General features: G+C 49.2%; 1 protein-coding gene across 2 annotated transcripts in view; it reads right to left on the reverse strand.

Moving 5' to 3' along the window:
* Positions 1 to 2013: 2013 nt before the first annotated feature.
* F8 (coagulation factor VIII) overlaps positions 2014 to 20628 on the reverse strand; it is a 72758-nt gene continuing 54143 nt past the window's right edge. The window contains exons 20-26 of one of the 2 annotated variants that reach the window (XM_030575761.1): positions 18944 to 19015; positions 17722 to 17807; positions 14625 to 14780; positions 13932 to 14076; positions 12922 to 13070; positions 11671 to 11847; positions 2014 to 6066 (exon numbers count right to left, since the gene is read on the reverse strand). In XM_030575761.1, the coding sequence (XP_030431621.1) occupies positions 5911 to 6066; positions 11671 to 11847; positions 12922 to 13070; positions 13932 to 14076; positions 14625 to 14780; positions 17722 to 17807; positions 18944 to 19015 (941 nt within the window). In that variant the 3' untranslated portion in view covers positions 2014 to 5910. The remainder of the gene's footprint in view (positions 6067 to 11670; positions 11848 to 12921; positions 13071 to 13931; positions 14077 to 14624; positions 14781 to 17721; positions 17808 to 18943; positions 19016 to 20628) is intronic. The other variant, XM_030575762.1, reaches the window with a different exon arrangement.

A 20628-nucleotide genomic window follows, 5' to 3' on the forward strand; every position in this document is an offset into this window, starting at 1 on the left:
TCCACTACCCACAATCCAGCACTCCACAGCCATTACTGAGTCAAGTGACTTCTGGGCAGCTAGAGTCGCTGCAGGAGACTTGTGACTTTTCCCATGGACTGCAGGTTTAGTGCAGTTTCCCTGTTGATACCCTGCTGCCTGGAATTTCAAGGCTGGCTTCATACTTTGAGAACACTCCAGATTGGACACTTCCTGGGTTGACTTTCTGTCCAATTGATTGATTCTTTTAGATCTCTTTATCACTATATTTAAAAAACTCAGCATCTGGGATGAGGGCAGTGAGTTGTGACTCTTGCTTTGAGCAGGATGAAGCTGGCAAGAGAGCACCACCATCCGTTCAATCAACAAAGGGTCCCGTGGCACCTTATAGACTGAGTTAGGACTCTTTGTTACTTTTTACAGACCCAGACTAACACGGCTACCCCTCTGATACTTGACATCCTTTCAGTGTGTCTCACTAGCCCTGCAGCCATTCTCCACTGGTGCCCCTGATTATACCCTCTCACACCTTGATTCTGGCCACTGCCCCCTTTCAAGCCAAGACCAACCATTTTGGCCTCCTGGCCCCTTTCCAGCTGATTTTACCAATGCCAAAGAAGCTGCAGTGACTAAATGGAACCGGGAGACCAGGCTCTAGTCTAATAGTTTCAGAACACAGCTGGTAAGGGCAGGCCTATCACTGGACGAGGTACCTGTCACTCTAAAGTAGGCCACACTTCCTAGGGGACCCAACCCCACTTCCCCCCAGGGTTGCTTAGTACAATGACAGGAACTTCAGAGCTGCCTAGCCATCTGGTCCATGCCTCTGCCAGTGCAGGATGGATCCCTGCAGGGCATATCAGATGGCACCCTGGGTTTCTTTGGCACTAGCTTCTGAGCTGCCGGTTCATATGAGGGTGGTCCATCATGGAAGGGTATCATGAAGCAAATCACTGAGCAGTGCAGTAGCCCTAGCCAGCAGTGTTCTGACACTGAGCGAGTTGGAATGCCTGGATTCAGTGTATATCCTGCAGCTGCTCTGCGTTCTGGAAAGATCACCTTGGAAAGGGGCATTGTTTGGTCTCCTGTTCCTAAAATAAAAGATAAGATCAGCTTGCAAGCCACTGAGAGATGGACTGTTCGATGTCCTTCTTAGCCACAGGCAGGAGTTCCTTGCTCTGATGAGCATGAGGAGTCGTCCTTCAGGCTGGTCACTCTGTTCCCATGAGCAGGTTATTATAGTGATGTTGCAGTTGGGCTGAAGAGTAATTGGATCTCCTGTTCTGGGCAATAGTCACTGCAGGGGCCAGTGAGGAAGGGATCCTCTGGCTGCTCACATAAAGCAATGTAGCACCACCTGGGGGCATTATGTTTGAATCCTCCCGTCAGCTGAGGTGTCAGATATTGGCTGCTGCTGCTGAATGTGGGATACCAGAGGGATGCACTGATGGCCTGTGTGATGGCACATCCTTCATGCCTATTGAAATACACAGGAATCCTGCCCTGTGCAGCACTGTAAGAGTAGGATGCGTGTGTGTTTCGATTCCCAGCTGACTACTCAAAAGAGTGGAGTGTTAGGGCACAGAGGATGGATGTCCCATGTGTCTCCGCCAGCTGGCAGGCCTAGTCTTCAGGCTGCCATCCTTGTTAGGATCTCTAGGATCCACTGAAGATACTCTTTGTCTGTCCTGCTGCCTTGTGCCATTGAGCTTGCTCTGCTGTAGGGAACATTTACCACTGTCTATTACAGCCCAGCTCACAGCCCACAAGTCACCCAGTGGCAGGGAAAGACATTCCTCCATTGAGACCAACCTGCTTCAAACTTTGTGTTGCTTTTCTCCAAGGGAGTAACTGTCCTGACCAGCCAGCAACATCTCAGAATCTCGCTATGCCACCCATGCAAAGACCTGTTATTACAGTCCCCAGGAAAATCATTGTTCCACACATACGCATGCACACACATCTGTACCTGCACACGCATATTCACACACACGCATATTCACGCACACAGAGAGATACCAATGAACTCCAGAATGTCAAAGCTGTATTTCTCATCTTTTACCAGGGCAATACAAGGGCAGTACAATACATTACAGAGCAATGTCTGAGACCCTCTTACTGTCAGGCCATCGGGTCCGTAAAAAGATTTTTGTACAGAGCAAATTACCAGGTACTCACTGTCAGAGGCAGCCCTAGGGCAGTGAGGCCAAGCCCTTGGGGAACAAATCAGGCTTCTGGTTCCAGATGATGGCCAAACTGCAGAGTGACAGCCCCAGAGGACATGTGCATGTGCTCATGCACACGCGCACACACACAGACACACACACCCCTGATCACATCTGATCTTGGAGTCTCCCATTCTGGGTTCTAAAGCTGTCATGTGGAACCCTGCTGCTTTTATGACATCACCCCCTCCCTTCCCTTCCCAACACCTGCCTTGGTTAAAGTAGATTGAAACAAAACGGGGAGCTCTCACATCACTATCCAGCTGTGGGGGTAGGGAGTTGAGTTGACCCTCCACACACACCAGTCAAGAGGGGGTTAAGGACCAGCCCCTACCCAGGCTTATCAGACCCTGCCAAGGGTTCTATAAAAGAGAGGAACGCAGGGAACTGGGTGCCACCCAAACCAGACAGGGCACTGTGTTGGTAGTAGCTGGAGCATAGTGTGCACCACTCTCCTCAGCCCTCTGGGCTGTTATTGCTGTTAAGACCCTATTTAGCCACTCAGAAGAGTGGAAGCCGCAACAACCTGCAGCACTGAAAGCCTGCTCCCCTCTCCTGTGCATGAGGCAAGGGCTGTGGAACTAGTTTTCTTTTGTTTGGCCTGCCTGCCATCCCCTGGCTGGGGACAGGCCTGCTTACACGGCACCAATGGAAGGGAGCACCTCAGAACCGCACCAGAAAACTATGTAAGAGGTGAGCCAGGCGCCCACTCTCACCCAAAGGGTCAGCCTGAGACCTAATGCAACAGGGAGCTCCAAGCCAGAGAGAGGAGGGAGACAGCAGGGGAGTTGTGTGCTTTACCAAGCCAGGGAGAGGGGAGGGAGCTCCCCCTCCATTTCGCTGCCCTGTACTCTCACCCCTGCACCACCTTCCAATCCTTGGCAACTGGACAGAGTTGGCAGTGATCCCCAAAGAGCAGGCTGACTATGGAAGCTTAGCTGGTGAACCATCACCTGTCTCCCCTGAATCACTAGGTTTAGTTAAGGGAGGCCAGGTGCTCTCCAGCTTTTCAATCCGGTGGATCATTTTTCGAGAGAGGGACCCACTTCCTTCCCCAATGCCTCAACATTAGCTCATCTAATCTCACTGACTGATATGTTCCCCATGTTCCTATTGCTGCAGCCTCTATCCTCTGCCAGACTCTCTAAATGTTTCACGCTCTGACCTGCCGGAATGCGACAAACCCAAGGCCTCACAGCTGGATGATATTTTAAAGAGGAGGGAAGTCTTTTTAGGCTTCTCGGTGAAACAGATATTTTCACCAAAAACAAAAGTTCACTTTTGTAAAAAATGATTGTGCTTTTGTTGGCGTAAAGGATCTTGTTTCCATTTTTGTGATTTCTCTTCTGCTCCCACCCCTCCAGTTTTTAGTTTTTCAACAAAAATCTAAAAAACTGCAAAGAAAATTTTCAAACAAAAACCCACATTTGTTGACATTTTTCGGAGTGGGGAAAAAATGATTTTCTGACTAGTTCTAGTGTAGAGCGCTCTGATTGCCCACTGGAGCTGAGCAGAAATGTGCACTGTCTAACCCCTGAATCAACCCTGGTATGAGACGAAATGGGGTCGTCTGGGATCAGTCAATGAAGGTCCCATGAAGCAAATTCAGCGTCAGCATCCTCATCAGAGGATCCCTCTGCTTCAATATTTCCACTCCAAGTAGATTGGTGACTAAAAATATTTTGCTGCTAAATTTTACCTAGAGGTGAGAGCTTTTATGTGGTCTGCATTGCTGGCACTGGCTTCCAGTAGCGAGTGCTTGGATTGGTCACAAGCCCTGAAAGCAAGCACAGTGCCATCTGGCTCAGTCTGGCCTTTATTAGGATTACCTCAGTAAGATCATTTTTATTTTTGTTCGGTTCTGTTTAAACAATGTCTGCACAGTTGGGGGATTTGGTAGTTGTATAACATCCAGGAAAAATGTGCTGGGAGGGAAGAAGTGAAAAGGTCACAGTAAGTGGGCACCCATCTGAAAACACTGGAACCTAACTATAACCACACCAGGACCATAATACTGAGGGGTCCATGCCTGCTCTTTTCTTGGCTGTGTTCCAGAGGTGGGGGTCAGTCTGTCTCTGTGCCTGTCACAGGCTAGCAGTGTTTGACTGAAAGACTCCACCCTGGTGACCCTGCTGGAAAAGGGTTAATTGTGTTCTGCTGAGTCTTCAAGTCAGGCAACTCATTATCCCACTTGCATATAAGGGAGGTAGGAGGGGCCCTCTGGGGATTGAGGATCTGGGGTGTAGGCTGAGCAGTCAAGAGGGAGGAGCCTTAGGAGCAGCCAAGCCAGGGGAGACGGTCTGAGATGAACGTTATCTTATTGTGGCCTTGTTAATAAAACCAACCCTCAGGAAGCGGCAAATTTGGATTCTACACAGTGTGTGGCCAGTGTGTATAGTGCAGGCTGGGAAAGGGACTGGATCACAGCCTGGCAATCTAGTCTAATCATAGAGCTCCAAGCACTGTTGTTTCTAATATGCTGGCAGCAGACACTAGCATAAGCCAAGATGGGCCCAAGTCACGCAGTTTGGATCCAGGCCCAGTCTAACTAAAGTTAATGGGAAAGCAGCCACTGGGTTCAGCCAAAGCAGAGAAGGAGCATAACAGCCAAATCCAGCTCCCGCTCCAGATTCCCCTAACGTTTGGTGGTCAGTGTGAAGAAGCAATGTGGGCTAGATGGCCTTACTGTAAAATGTCCCCAACTGAATGGAAACCTCCAATGGCCTCTGGCCTGACAGTGCATCGGGCGGAGGAGGGTACGTGTGTACGACAGGAAGTATCCTTGTTTGTGACAATCTGAGAGCCTGCCTGGGCTGCATTCTTCGTGGTATCAGCGCATGAGGGGCCAAAGTCCCACAGCAAGCTACCGTGAGCACAGAAAGGGAGAAAAGCCCCAGGCGGAGGAGGGTTTGCTCCAGGAGATGACTGCCAACAAGAGAGCAACTTGCGGAAGACAGAATGGTGGCACTAGGCCATGACAGGAGCACTATTGACTCAGCAAAGGAAGGGAAACAAAAGGGCATGTGAGGCAAATCCCACAGCCCTGAGTCAGGCTGCATGGCCCCTGGCTTCAGGCATTCTGCCTAGCTAGCACAGCCCCTGCCTGGACTCTGGCAGGGGCCGCTGGGTGCACTGAACCCCAGCTGATTGCAAAATGTGGTCCTTGGGCGACGTTCTTATCTCTCCCTCCAGACCACGCCCTCAATCGCTCATGATGGGGCCAGAGCCAGGTCACTGACAGTTTATGGAAAATAATGAAGCAGATCTCAGTGGTTAATTAATTATTAGCTGCTGTGAATGCTGACGCAAAGCCCCATGGGGGTTTCAAGGCTGGCTGAGCCTGGGGAAGAGAGGTGGGGAGTGACGGCAGATGTTTGCTGGAAAATTACTGTTTAATTATTTAGTGCTATGTTCCGACTATATGGCACACAGTAGATGAGAAAGACGGGGAAGGGCAGGCAACCCATAAACCTTTGCAGGATCCTTTCTTCCAACCACTTGGAGTGCTCTGTGCCACATTCCCGACCCAGCTAGTGTAAATGCATGAAACGCCATTGAAGTGAATGGTGCTGCTTCTGCTTAGACTTGCAGTGAATGTGGCCCTTCATATGGGCTTTGAAGATCTTCCTCTTTGGGTCGCTCCAGGCTTGGTGATGGTTCAGTGTCCAGCCAAAGCTAGGTCCTCTAATACAAAGCTGTCAGCACATCAGTGTGTTTGCTGGGTGTCACAGCCTAAGAACTCCGTCCTCAAGGCAATGTGGTTTTGCCACTTGCGGGGGTGTATCCTTAGATACCGGGCAAAGAGCGGAGGATCCAGGGAATTCACCACGGTGCTGAAGTGATTTTGGTTGCCCTGGAAGATCTGAAAGGAGGAAGAAATCATTGGCACTTTCTCTGCTCTGCCGTGTCAGGGCTGTTCACTCCCCCAGTGGGGAAAGATTCAGAGATTCATCCCAGGAACTTGCCCCTGCATGTCAGTAGAGTTACTCTAGCAGGGAATCTCACTCAGCTGTGGGTAGGACCAGGGCCAGCTCCAGCTTATTTGCTGCCCCAAGCAGCAAAGTGGGGCAATCGGTGGCCCTTCGGCGGCAACTCAGTTGTGCCACTTCATTCTTCAGTGGCAATTCGGTGATGGGTCCTTCACTCCCTCTTTACTGAGGGATTCACTGGGGGGAGAAATAGCTCAGTGGTTTGAGCACTGGCCTGCTAAATCCAGCGTTGTGAGTTCAATCCTTGAGGGGGCCATTTAGGGATCTGGGGCAAAAATCTGTCTGGGGATTGGTCCTGCTTTGAGCATGGGGTTGGATTAGATGACCTCCTGAGGTCCCTTCCAACCCTGATATTCTATGAATTCCCGCCAAAGACCCAGCTGTGTCTCCCCAAGCACCTGCTTCCTTCGCTGGCCTTGGGTAGGACAATACTAAGGAACGTGATCCCTGTATCTGAAGGAGGTGAATTATTTCAGGTGGTGCAAGCAGAGGACATATCTGGGAAGAAAGGAACCAAAGGAAGATAACAGCAGAGGAGGAGGGTTATAAACAGCAGGGTCTGTCAGATTGCAGCAGAGATTCCCAAGGAAAGCGGTAGGAGTTTCATCATTTGGGAAATTTTAAAAATAAACATGACAAAGATCTGGAGAATAAACTAGAAGAATCAGTTCTGCACTGCATTGGGTGCAGACAGCTAATTGCTTTAATAGGCTTTCTCTATCACTCTGTTACAGTCCAGGTCTAATATGTGGGGAGGCAGTGTATGGGGTGGTGTTTGAAATCTTTATTAATGACCTGGATGTAGGTATAGAAAGCATACTGATCAAATGTGCAGATGACACAAAGCTGGGGGGTGGGGGAGCAACACTTTGGAGGATGAAGCTAAAATTCAGAGGGAACTTGTTAAATTGGAGAACTGGGCTATAGAAAACAAAATGAAATTCAACATAAAGACAAATGGAAAGTGCTGCACTTAGGAAAGAAAAGCCAAATGCACAGATACAGAATGGTGCATAACTGGCTTGGCAGCAGCACTGCTGAGAAGGATCTGGGAGCTGTGGTGGATCACAACCTCAACATAAGTCAGCAATGCCATGCTGTTGCAAAAAAAAACCCCAAAACCAAATGCAATTTTAGGTTGCATTAACAGAGGCATAGCATGCAAATCACAGGAGGTGACAGTACCACTCTACTGTCCAGTTTTGGTCACCAATGTATTGAAAGGATATAGTGAAACTGGAAGGGATCCAGAGGTGAGCAAGAAAGATAATCAAAGGGATGGAATGTAAGCTGTATGAGCAATGGCTGCAGGAATGGCATATGTTTAGTTTGGAAGAGAGGAGATTTCGGGGGGGAGGGGCATGTGAGAGCAGTCTTCAAATATTTGAAAGCTGCCATTAAAAAGATGGAGAAAATTTGTTCTCTCTTGCCACAGAGGGCAGGACAAGAGGCAATGGGTTCAAACTACAGCAGAGCAGATTTAGATTAAATCTCAGGAGAAACTTCCTAGTTGTATGAACAGTAGGACAATGGAACAGACGCCTCAGGAGGTTGTGTAAGCTCCTTCACTGGAGGTTTTCAAAAGGAGGCTGGAAAGCCATCTGTCCTGGATAGTTTAGACACAACAAATCCTGCATCTCGACAGGGGGTTAGACCAAATAGCCCCTGCGGTCCCTTCTAACTCTCTGGGTCTATGATTCTATGATTCTTATACACAGAGGGAATACACATACTAATAGACTGTTCGCAGAATCATAGATTTCAGGGTTGGACTGGACCTCAGGAGGTCATCTAGTTCAACACCCTGCTCAAAGCAGGACCAATTCCCAACTGAATCATCCATGTTGCTGTGTCACGAGTTTGTGCCATCTCCCAGCTGCTGCAGAACACACTGTAACCAGTTCTCCATTATCCCCATCCCCCTGGGCCATTGCACAGTCAGGATTTTACCAAGCCCCTTATTCTGGCCTGCAGGTTTCTAATATGGGGGTGATGCATGTTTTCAACAAGTCCCTGTACTTTGCTTTCTGACGGGCCAGGTGGCACAAGTGTATTTACAAGCAGGGCTGGCGGAATTCTGCACCACCACAAGGCTTCACACTGGAGCAAGCACCAATGGAAACCAAACCTTAGAGCTGGGCGAATTTTTTTGGACAAAAAACTCTTTCTCACCTAAAACTGGATATTTGGGTCGACAGAAATATTTCATGCATTTGTGTCAAATACTCTGCATTGTTTTGGTTAAGAAAAAATGCAAAAAAACAGATATTTCAATTCAAAATGACTTTTTGTTTCAAATTTTGCTTCAATTTTATTTTTAAAGGATTAGAAAATCTTTGGAACAAAAGGAAAAGTTTTGGTTTGTGTGAGGCATTTTCAAATGAGGAAGAATATGCCCAGCCCTGTAACAAGGTTACCCTCCCCCCACGCCCGCCTCCAGCAGCACTGTGCTATGCTATCCACATGCAGCAACCAACCCAGGCACTCCTAGCGAGTGCAACTCAGGAGATGTTTGTTTGCCAAGTGGTGCTACTGCATCTCTCCTTGGCTAGTGCCTTGAAAAGACAGTTTTGTTTCAATGGAAGAGCAGATGAATTACCTGCGTCCCATAGTACCCTGTAGCACATTCAGACTATGTCTGCCCTTTAAAGCACCGTAGTGCTTCAGTGTGGACAGCACCTTCACTGACGGGAGGGGTTCTCCAATCACTGTAGTAAATCCACCTCCCCGAGAGGCTGTAGCTAGGTTGTCTTAGAATTCATCCGTCGACACACACAAGGCAGCTTGACCTAAAGTGTTTACACTAAAATTTTACTCCCATTGATGTAAGTGCTCCATTATGCTGACTCCACGAGAAGTGTACAGTCAATGTTGATATAGTTAGGTTGACGCAGGTGAGTGTGGAGCTTACATTGACTGTTATTGGCTTTCAGAAGCCATCCCACAATACCTCACACTGACAGTACAATTGGTACGAGCGCTCGTGGGGTGGATGTGTACTGCCAACACAAGGAGCAAAAGCAATTTAATTACTGTGCCATGCCAACGTAACTAAGGCTTGGTCTACTCTACATACTTACTTTTGTATAACTAGGTGAAAAATACACCCTCCTGAGCACTTTAGTTCTGCCAACCTGTATAGACAGCACTATGTCAAGGGGAGAGCTTCTCCTGCAGACACAGTGACCGCCTTTCATGGAGGTGGAGTTATTAAGCTGACAGAAGAGCTCTCTCCCATCAGCTTAGAGCATCTTTGCCACACGTGCTGCAGCTGCACCAATGTAAATTTGTAATGTAGACCTGCTCTTAGGTTGACATAATTTTGTAGTGTAGACATGCCTTAGGCTACGTCCAGACTACCTGCCTTATCGGCGGGTTAAAATCGATTGCTCGGGGATCGATATATCGCGTCTCATCTAGACGCGATATATCGATCCCCGAGCGCGCTTATATCGATTCCGGAACTCCATCAACCCCAACGGAGTTGCGGAATCGACAGGGAGAGCCGCGAACATCGATCCCGCGCGGTGAGGACGGGTGAGTAATCCGATCTTAGATATTCTACTTCAGCTACGTTATTCACGTAGCTGAAGTTGCGTATCTAAGGTCGATTTCCCCCCGTAGTGTGGACCAACCATTAGTGTTGTCTACAGAGGGATTTTTAGGTTGGCTTAACTGGTTACTCAAGGATTTTTCACACCCCTGAGCAACGTTTGACTAATTTTCTAGTGTAGACCAGCTCTCATCGAATAGGGGTTTACAGCTGGCTGAGGAGGCTGTTTTGGGAGGAGCCTGTCATTGTTATGCTGAAAGCTACTAATGGCTCTGACTAATGAGTCTGATCCAATGGCTGTGCCAAGTGCTTTTTTTCAGGCTCAGTGGAAGGAGCAAATAAATCCCTTTATGTAGGAGAGACAATGGAGGGCCTGCCCAAAGTACTTGGCAGTTCAGTGGACTGAGTACAAACTCAGGGGCTAGGAAAGTGGTTTGGAAGCCTGTGTGTGTTAGCGACAGAAAGCCAGCAGGATGACTGGAGAAGCTGTGAATGTGATCCTGAGAGGAAGCTGAGCTCACCTGAGGGTAAGAACCCAATTGTCCAGTATAAAACCAGATAGTCCTGCTTTTCTAGGGTATGTCCCACTTCTGCACAGAAAAAAATGGATGTGGTTTTGTTCAGATGGGGGACACCCATCTGAAGAGCAGTGTGCTCTTAACAATGGCATGTCCCCCGCTGCCTCATGCAGCATGACTTTGTGTGCACTGTGCATCCAAGGTCCCGCCAGTGGGGGGTCACACAGGCAGGGGTGGGGTCATGCCATTCCCAGAAGTACTGGAATGTCCGGTATTCAGGAATGAGTGAGTGGTCCCCTACTGGAGGGGCAGAGGTGGGCATTTTACAGCCAAGAAACTGCCTACTGTTGTTTCTTTCTACCTTTTCAGAGAACCAGGACTTTCTGTGTGTTCTTGGTACATAAACAGAATTGCACCAAGAACAGACCTGACTCCTAGCACCTACTTCTCCTGACTCCTAGCAACGACTTCTCCTGACTCCTAGCACTGATTTCTCATCCTAGCAGAAAAAACCCTCTAATTGCTCCATCCAAAGAGACAACATCACAACCCTGGCAGCACACTGCTGCCAAGTGGCCCTTGAGTTGCCCATGACAAAAGCCCCAAGAGTTGCTGTTGGTTAAATAAAGGTACAGAGAGGTTGCCAGCCCCTCTCCAAGTGTGAGCCCAGGAGTACCAGCAGGGCCATCCTTAGGATTTATGAGGCCCTATGCAGTATTATTAAACTGGTGCCCCTATGCCCGATGGCAGTCTGGGCTCACATGTGTATTTTAGATAAGGGGGAGTCTTGAAGGATTTATTTAAAAAACTATATGCCTGAAGAGCCAAGCATTTAAGGCTAAAGATGAATACTTGGATTGTGCATCTAAAAATCTATGCAAGGATCTTTTAGAGATGTGATTTTATAATCTTCAGCAACACACTAATGAAATATTTTTAAAGCAAATTTTAAACTAAGGTCCTGTAGACTGACATGTTCTGAGTAAATATTACAGTCATGCACAACTGTTTTTGTCACTAAATCCAGAAACTGACAGGGTATATACCTGGGGATTGGCAAATGCCTGTTAAATGACTTCATTACCACTTGACTGGCTCTTTAACAATTTCAGTGTTGTGCTAATAGGTCTGGCAGGCTGGAAGGCTTTTTCATTTTTAAGTACTAGATCCCCTCCACAGGAAGACTCACCGGGCTGCAGCAGCCAGCTGTGGTGGGAGCCTGCAGGAAGGGTCCAAACAGGGATAGGAAGAGGTGGAAGGGTAGACACTAAGACCCAGGAGTGCCCCATAGGTTCGGGTCACCTAGGCAGCATAGCTGCATATGCCTAAGGACGGCCCTGAGTACCAGTGTCTGTGATCTCTTGGGCTTTCTCTGGTCCCCCATGCACCAGCCTGGCTCTGTTTACCTTCTCCTCACCATCCTGGAGAACTGGAGTCCAGCGCGAGCCGTCCTGGCTGCTAGAGACAGCAAACTGCTTCACGAACATGTTACTGAAGATGGCTTTGGCGCCCTGGGTTACAATTCCAGTGACCCTCATGATCTTCTCAAAGTCCACCTGCAGCCACTCATTGGGGCTGTTCACCTGGGGAATGACACACCAGCCTTCATGTCCTCTTTGGAAATACCCACCAGACACGGTGCAAACGGTCCTCTCAGCTCTCAACATGTCAGAACTTTTACTTAGGCATGTCCAATCTCTCCCACTGCTCTAAGAATGTCCTCAGCTCCAGGGAGCAAACAGGCCAAAGCCTTTTCTATGCTGTAACCTTGAACCAAGTTGGTAATCATCTCTGGACATGGTTAGTCGTAAAACTTCAGAACAATCTCAGCTAACCAGGTGTTGCCCTGCTAGACTGGCACATGGCATGCTCCTGGAACCAAGTGAGGACACTTATTTCCTTGTGTGGGTAGGATCTCCTGATAGCATCTGAGTCACCTGGTTGGCCAACCCTCCTTCCTAGTCTCTTTGCAGTAGGACATCCCAAAATGCATTGCTTCATGTGCTCTGCTGAGGCATAGTGGGATAGCTACCCTGATTTTCCCACAGTGCCATGATACAAACACGGCAGGGAGCATGATCGATGCAGATGCACAAACCCATTGGAGATACATGTGTGTTGTGAAAAAGGCTGCTGTGTGGACACAACTCAGCATGGTGCGTTGTAAGCATGGCAGATGAGAGTGTCGCAGTCACAGTTTACTTGTATTGTGGATGAGGTCTGAATGTTGTACATGGAGCTGCTGGATCCAAAGAGACTTTGAACTCAACTGGCCTCACTCAGAGAGGCTGAGCCCCCCACTAATGTCAGTGGGCGTGAATGGTGAGTGCTCAACATTTCTGAACATCAGGCCAGGGATCACAGATCAGGCTAAGTGCACTCACTGTTCCTACTCTCATCTCTGTAGTGCCTCCTGCTGGGAGAGGCCAAAACTGGAGTAGTTATGATCCGTCCCATAGCCAGACCTCCTGCACCCTGCCATACATTGCATCCTGCTCAGACTGAAGCAGCTATGATTGACCCACAACTACTGCTCCTCTATCATTCTCCACAGGGACTCCTGTCGGGAGAGGCGGAGACTGTGGCGAGCCAGTGCTCTGCCACTAGCTCAGTGCTCCTGTGGGCTGGGAAACCCCCATTTAATGCCCCTTGGTTACCTTTGGCTTCCAGGCATTAGTCCTCTCCTGCAGGTTAAGTCGGGCTTGGGAGGGAGCCCAGCTAGAGAACATGTTCTCGCTGTAGGAGGAGGCGGAGATCTGCTGGTTGGAGATACTTTTGTTCTCCATTCCTAAGGGCATGGAGCAGCCTGGAAGATAATTGAAGCAATAGAAATCAAGATGCTTTCTGGTTGCCCATTACTCACATTTGGTGGCCTACTAGCCAACATATAGGAGGCAGCATCTGTTATTACAGCAAGACCAGCAGTCACAGACCTGGTGTGCACGTACCTTACCTGGCTATATCTCATCTTCTGCCATCCCCTGCCAGCCCAGCTCCCACGTCTCCAGAACAGACCTGTACATAGGACACACACCCCAACACCCAAAGCAGCTCCTGCTCCCTCCAGCCTGCTCTTGCCAGGGGTAGGGGGGAGCTGTTCTCCTTGAGTCACTCAGAAGGAAATGTCTGTCACTCCCCAACGTGCCTCACATCCAGTCCCATTGTGTGTGGGAGCGGGGACTCCATCCGCTCATCTGCTCCCCATCACTCCCCTAGACTGAAATGGCAGCTAACTAAAAACCAAAAGCAAACAGGGTTCCAAGTACAGCCTTAAAACAGGTGAGGATCAGAAACTCTTTCCAGGAGGGCGTTCTCAGCATGGCTAACATAACCACCCACTGCCGCAGCATCAGCACCGAGGGCTAGCTCTGTGCTCTTCCCAGGATAGTCATAGCCATCAGCCAATAAGGAGATTTTCAAGCATCAGTTACCTACCAGATGTCACTCCCTCTTCGTGTCCCCCATAGCTAATCTTGGTGGGTCTGGTACCAGCCCCACCACCAACGTGATCTAACCCTGCCAGGCCCTGAGCACCTTTGTCTCTCACTGAAATCAGCGGGAGTTGATAGTTTAACCCCTGCAGGCCCTTGCCCCCCTCTGCTCCAGTGTTAGATTTTAGAGAGCATGAGGAGGAGCCAGGAAAAGAGGGCCTCATGGTGGGACTTACTGTTCAGATCACAGCCAATGAGTTCCATGCGCAGAGTGGTCCGAATGCTGTAGTATGTGGGGTGGAGGCGGATATACCGGGCTATGATTGGGGGGTTGAAACGATTATCTTTCACTGCCGTTGCATCCACATTCCCAAAGAACACCTGCAGGAAGGGAAGAGATGGGGCCCTGTTACTCCAGCGCATGCAGAAGGAAGAGGATAGAGGTCTACAAAATAATGCGTGGTAAGGAGATGGTTACTCCAGTCTGGTACTTATTAACCTTACCAGCTTCATAACACAAGGATAAGGGCTCAGTGAAATAAATATGAAACATCATTCAAATGGATACAAAGAAATACTATTATGCACAACTCAAAATTAACCTCTGGAACTCACTGCCACATGATGTCACTGAAGAGTAGATTTACAAATGGTCAGACACTTATATGGACACAAACACATGCCATAACATGAAGTAGGATTCAATTACTGGAGCAATGAATCCTCATGTTTCAAAGTATAAACTTATCACCTGCTGGGATTAGGAAGATATTTACCCCCTGAGATAGCATTGTATAATTATATGAATTGAAGGGGGTTCAGGCTGCTGTAGAAGACAGGATGTCTGCCTTCATCACATCCTGGTCTATCAGTCAGTTCTAGAAAGATGCAGCATTCTTTTCAGATCCTACTCTCTCTCCTTTACTTACCATCTGGGAGCTGGTGGCGTTCCCCTTGTATCTCTTCCACCTCTCCCCATCAAGGCTATAGAAGATGACGAACTGGGAGATGTAGAGGCTGGAGAGCTTTTGCCGGGCCCCTTGGGTCTTTATGCCATGAAGGATCATGGGACGCAGCAGATCCACCTACCGAGGGAATATAGAGATTCATTTCCTGTAGGGTGATTGCCCTTTGGTATCCGCCGCCAACCACAGTGTGACTTGCACATGGGGTTTGAGTCCTCCCAGTTTTGGAGCTTCCCTCCCTGATATATTTGGGGAGGGTGTTGCAGAACCCTGGCTCATTGAGCAAGGATAATCTGTCAGGACCAGGCTGGGGTATCCCACACAATCAGTGACTGCAGAAACCACTGGGAGACCTCAGTCCACCCTCTCATCATCTTCCCCTCGGCTAGTCAAACCCAACCAACCTTCTGCAATGGCACTGATAAACCCTAAGAAATGTGCCAATCTACCTCTCTCCACTCACTTTGCAGCCCCAGTGGCCCCAGTCTCTCACAGCCAGAACAGATATTAACCAGCATTAGGAAAATCACACCCACAAGTATGAAGGGTTGAATGGACCAAAGATTACTACCCCCTTTGGGGAAAGAGGAGCCTCGAGGGCAGGGGACATGGTCTTCGGTTTAAAAAACCTGGACAGTGACTCAGGACGCATGCTCTAGCAAACCTGCGAGTAACCATAGGCAAGTCACTTCAACCCTCGGTTTCCCCATCCATACAATAGGGATAATATACAGGATTGCTAAAAGGTTGAATGACCATTTGTGAAGCATTCTGAGATCCTTGGACGGAGCATGCTATAAGAGTATTATTATTGTGTGTGTATTGTTAGGAAATTATCACAGACACTGTGCTGGCACATTACAGTTTTATCTGCTTTGTTATAATTATCTTAACATGACGGTGACTTTTGTGAGTTTAACTTCCCCTCCACATTTTCACAGCATAGTTCTGGGCATTCAATACAACTGAAAAGGGATGAATTTAACACTGGTAAAGGAAAGGCTGTTTTTAAAAAAACAGTAGATCATTATCCTTTGGAACACATTGCCACAAGATATGATGGAGTCCAAGTGTGTAGCAGGATTGATAAAAGGATTTGACATTTATATGAATAATAAGAATACCCAAATTTATATTAGATGAGATAAAAGAATATAAGAAATATCAACTTTCAGACTTCAGGGCACAGGTCAATCCCTAACTGATAAGGGTCAGGAAGATTCTTCCCTTATGGCTCGGTTATTCCACAGCTGTCCGGTAGGGGATTTTGCACCTTCCTCTGAAGCAGCTGGTACTGGTCACTGTTGGAGACAGGATACTGGTCCAGATGAACCGTAGGCCACATCTGGCCTGGTAGTTCCTATGCTCCTGTTTACAAGCGTGGGCTGATCTGGTGTTTATGTGAATCGGGGATGATTAATGTTGACTAAAGTGAGGCTGGCTATGATAGCTGTCAAGATTCTAACTATTAAAGCTGGAGGATTGCTCCCATTCTTAGGGCTGGTGTCCTCACACACAGCAGTCTGAGCTGAGAATCCACTTTGAGGACTGCAGAGTTACAGTACATCACTTAACTACTGTTATTGGTGTTACATCAATGCAGGAAAATCCACTTTAAAAATAAACACGGAGGGCAGCACATCTGTTCTAGTCACTAATAGGAAACCTTTCACCAAAAGGGAATCTGGTATTTTTCTCTCTCTGTGTAACATGAAATATTCTTGTTTTCTCCATCAGAGGGAGGCAGATACTAGTGACTTCACCAGCCTGCAGGTGAGATGCTAGGCACAAGGTGCAGGGAGAGGATAGGCAGGTGGAGGGGACCCTTTCTGAGGCACTGGGAGTCACGTGCTATTTCTAACTCCAGCAGCACATCCATCTGGGGACACTCAGGTTAAGCTCCAGAGGATGCAGAGCAGAGGTGAAAGTAAGCCAGTACGGTTTGGTACGGCATACCGGCAAGAGCCAGTACGCCAGGCCGGACCAGACCGGTTTCCCAAGGCTGGCGATTTAAAGAGCCCAGGGCTCTCTGCAGCAGCCAGAGCCCCGGGCCCTTTAAATTGCCACCCGAACCCGGCTGCTGGAACCCCGGGGTAGCGGTGGCAGGGCTCTGGCGGTGATTTAAAGGGCTCAGGGCTCCAATGCAGTAGCGGCAGCTGGAGCCCCGGGCCCTTTAAATCACCCCTGGGTCCTGGGGTTCCCAGCCGCCTCTGCAGCTGGTAGCTCCGGGGCTGATTTAAAGGGCCCAGGTATTTAAAGGCCCCACCTCTTCTGGTTGAGGTCACGCTCCCTGCTCAGGACTCCAGCATACCAGTAAATCCTTTAAGTTACTTTCACCCCTGATGCAGAGCATGCGGCGCCAGACTGAGGTCAGGATGGGAGTGCAGAGTCTGGCAGGAGGGGACAAGTGAGGGAAAGGGTAACTTAAACCTGCAGGAAGAAGTGTGTATGTGTGTGTAGGGGGTTTGGAGGTGTGTGTGTGTGTGTAGGGGGCTCAGAGGGGTGTGTGTGTGTAGGGGGCTCGGAGGTGTGTGTGTGTGTGTGTGTGTAGGGGGCTCGGAGGGGTGTGTGTGTGTGTGTAGGGGGCTCGGAGGGGCGTGTGTGTGTGCGTAGAGACTTTGGAGGGATGGGCATATCTCTGTGTGTGTAGGCGGTTTGGAGGGGTGTGTGCATGTGTGTGTATGCATGGAGGAGGCTTGGAGGGGCGTGTGTGTGTGTGTTTGTGTGTGTAGGAGATTTGGAGGGGTGCGTGCATGTGTATGTGTGGAGGGGGCTTGGAGGGGCGCGTGTGTGTGTGTAGGGGGTTTGAAGGGGTGTGTGCATGTGTGCGTATGTGTGTGTGTAGGGAGTTTGGAGTGGGTGTGTGTGAAACATCGCAGTCTGGCAATGGCCTGAATAGCTTGAGGGCACTGTAGGTGTAGTAGTGGAGAAACTGGGGCTGAATTGCTCACTGCCTCTTTCTGTAGCCCATCCACAGTGCAAATGGCTGGTGCCTGCAGGCATCAGAGGCTATTATTCATTTCACTTAACAATGCCTCCTTCCTCCATAAGTGAAACCTACCTGAATCCAGGAATTGCCACTGTCAGTGCTCCAAGCATTGACAGATCCTGAATAATCTAACCGGGCCAGCCTAGGCGCCCATTGACCTGTGAAAGAAGAACACAAGAGAGATGGGGAAGCCATTGGGTGAGTTCACACACTGCCATGGAAAGACAGGTGTGGTGACTACAGCACCAGTGGCAAAGTCAGAGCACCTCACTCAGTGGGACTGTCTGCCTGCCCCTCACTATTCAGACCTGGTTCAATGTCAGATGGGAAGTCTGGGCTTAGATTAAAAAGACAGAGCAACACGGAGTCTGGGTAACCCCCACTCAGGCATCTTTGTGCAACAGAGCCCTGCTTCCCCCATTTACCCTCTCTTTAACAGTGGCCACCATCCTGCCAAGGGACTGGGTCTCCCCATGCATCACATGCTGTCTGGACTGTAAAGGGCTGTAGGAGAAAGGGATAATTCAGTGGTTTGAGCATTGGCCTGCTGAACCCAGGGTTGTGAGCTCAATCCTTGAGGGGGCCACTTAGGGATCTGGGGCAAAAATCTGTCTGGGGATTGGCCCTGCTTTGAGCAGGGGGTTGGACTAGATGACCTCCTGAGGTCCCTTCTAACCCTGATATTCTATGATCTTCTTGTGTAGAGAAACAAGCATCTTGGCCACACTTCTGCTATAACAATAGCTAATGGATTCACACTGGACTCCTCTGGGGGCTGGAGGAGGGTGCTCTCAGCTGACAGAAGAGGTGTTTGCTGACCACTGCAGGCAGGGAAAGCTAACCTTGAGATGAAGTAGTGAACTAAACAGTAAGGATGTTTTAAGGAACCTGTCTATTGCAGATGCCTCATCTAACTGTGGTTGCAGTGGAATCATCCCAAGCATAGAAGGTAAGGGATAAAATCACCAAGGGAAAGCAATGCAGCATGTTGAGGCCTCTAGGAAGCACGAAAGGGTTTGAAACCCAGTTGAAAGGGACCAGGGAAGAAGGCATTCTAGAGCTGGGTCCTCAGAGCCAATGGTATGGCCACTGCCAGCCCTCATCTGCTCCCACCACAACTCCTTCAATGCCGGGATGGTATCCAGCAGGAGGCAGGAACCACTCCATAAAAAAGGCTTTGTCTCGACTAGGAAAGTTGATTGAGTAGGTCAGGCCTTGCTAGCATGTGTTGGCTAAGCCTGATGAAAAACTTGATCTTCTTCCTGGTCACAAGGCCAGAAAGTCCAGCACTCACCGTACTGCCCCGATGCTGTGATCTGAGCATCTGCAATGTTCCCGGAAGCCAGGCCAAGGGGGTTCTGGCACTCTGCAACAAAGGGGAAGAGAGAAGAAAGAAAATTGATGGGCTAGAAGCTAAGGTCTAGGTGAGCCTTCAGTCTTGGACACTGAGTTAGGTTCCCAAGTCTGGCTCAGCACAGCAGCCAAGGAGCCCATACAGCACTGCTTGCTTAGCACCATGGTGTGTATTTCAAACCATGTATTTTGCTAGATTCACATCTTGGAGCCTCCCCTGGGGCTAGTGGCCATTGTACTCAAGTGACATCACCTGACATAAGGGCGCTCAGTTAGTGCTGGGCCAGCCTTTCAGAACAAACCCACAACCCAAGACAAGAAGGGGCTTGTTACAAACCTAGAGGTCAGGCAAAGCTTGCTGAAAGGTGCACCAAATTCTGTGGGGCTTCGTGTGAACCTGGGCCAAGTTTCCAGCCACAGCTGGGCTTCGGGGGGTGGGCCCTTCAAGATTTGGAGAGTAAATCACATGATATCCAGTAGTTTCAACTAAGAACCAGGCCAGCTTGGCAGATTCAGTTAAGCATCATTGAAATTCTTGATTCACTGGAACCTGGATTCCAAATTGAAACTCAGGAGGTGGGGACCCACATGAACCAAGACAGATAACAGCTTGTGCCAAGGACATTTCGCCGCCCCAAGCATGGCGTCATGCCACAGGGGGCACTCTGCTGCTCACCGGTCCTGCAGCTCCGGTGGACCTCCCCCAGGCCTGCCTGCGGAGGGTCCGCTGGTCCCACGGCTTTGGTGGAGCCGCAGGACCGGTGGACCCTCTGCAGGCACGCCTGCAGGAGGTCCACCGGAGCTGTGGGACCAGCAGATCCTCCGCAGGCATGCCGCCAAAGGCACCCTGCCTGCCGCCCTCCTGGTGACCGGCAGAGCACCCCCGATGGCATGCCACCTCAAGCACGCACTTGGCGTGCTGGGGCCTGGAGCCGCCCCTGCTGACCGTGTCCTGCTATCTGTGACCCACCACCCTGCACAACTAGGGTACTGAAAGCATTCCAGGATGGCAATACTCGAGCCAATGCCACTTCATTGTGCTACAACATCGCCATGTGATGGTGCGATGCTGCAGATCAAAAGTGCTAACAGTCACTGTGCAGTGCAGATATCAAGAGGCATCACAGTGCAGTGACATGACAAGTCTCCTGGAAGTTTTGATGGGGTCTGAATTTAAACATAGTGTCAGACCTTAAACTCGCTTTAAAGGGGAGATAGAAGCACGAACCCTTGATTTTTGCCAGCACCATAGTGACAATACTAAATACAGCAAGATCAGAGAGAAAACTTCCACCCAGCCTTAGGTGTTAGTAACCCTAACTGCTACAGCTATCACAGGGGAACCCAAAAGCCTGAACTCAGGTCCTGGCATGTAAATAAGGTAGGAATTGATTTTCTAGCATTTTAAAAAATTCTTTTCTGATTTTGACCCTTGCGGGTGATATCAACTTTTATTATTGGTTTATAAGCCAATCCGGGATGGGATCTCAGAGAGCCCTCTGATACACTCTCCTCTCGTTGGGTCACTGGTGTGACAGCTGTGTTGACAAATGTCTCTTCCATGTACTGATGTCTGGCTCCCAAGCCTGTTTTTTTGTGGAGGAGGGAGTTCACGCTTTATTCAGA

The sequence above is a fragment of the Gopherus evgoodei genome, chromosome 9, assembly GCF_007399415.2.
Source record: "Gopherus evgoodei ecotype Sinaloan lineage chromosome 9, rGopEvg1_v1.p, whole genome shotgun sequence".
NCBI classification, from domain to species: domain Eukaryota; kingdom Metazoa; phylum Chordata; order Testudines; family Testudinidae; genus Gopherus; species Gopherus evgoodei.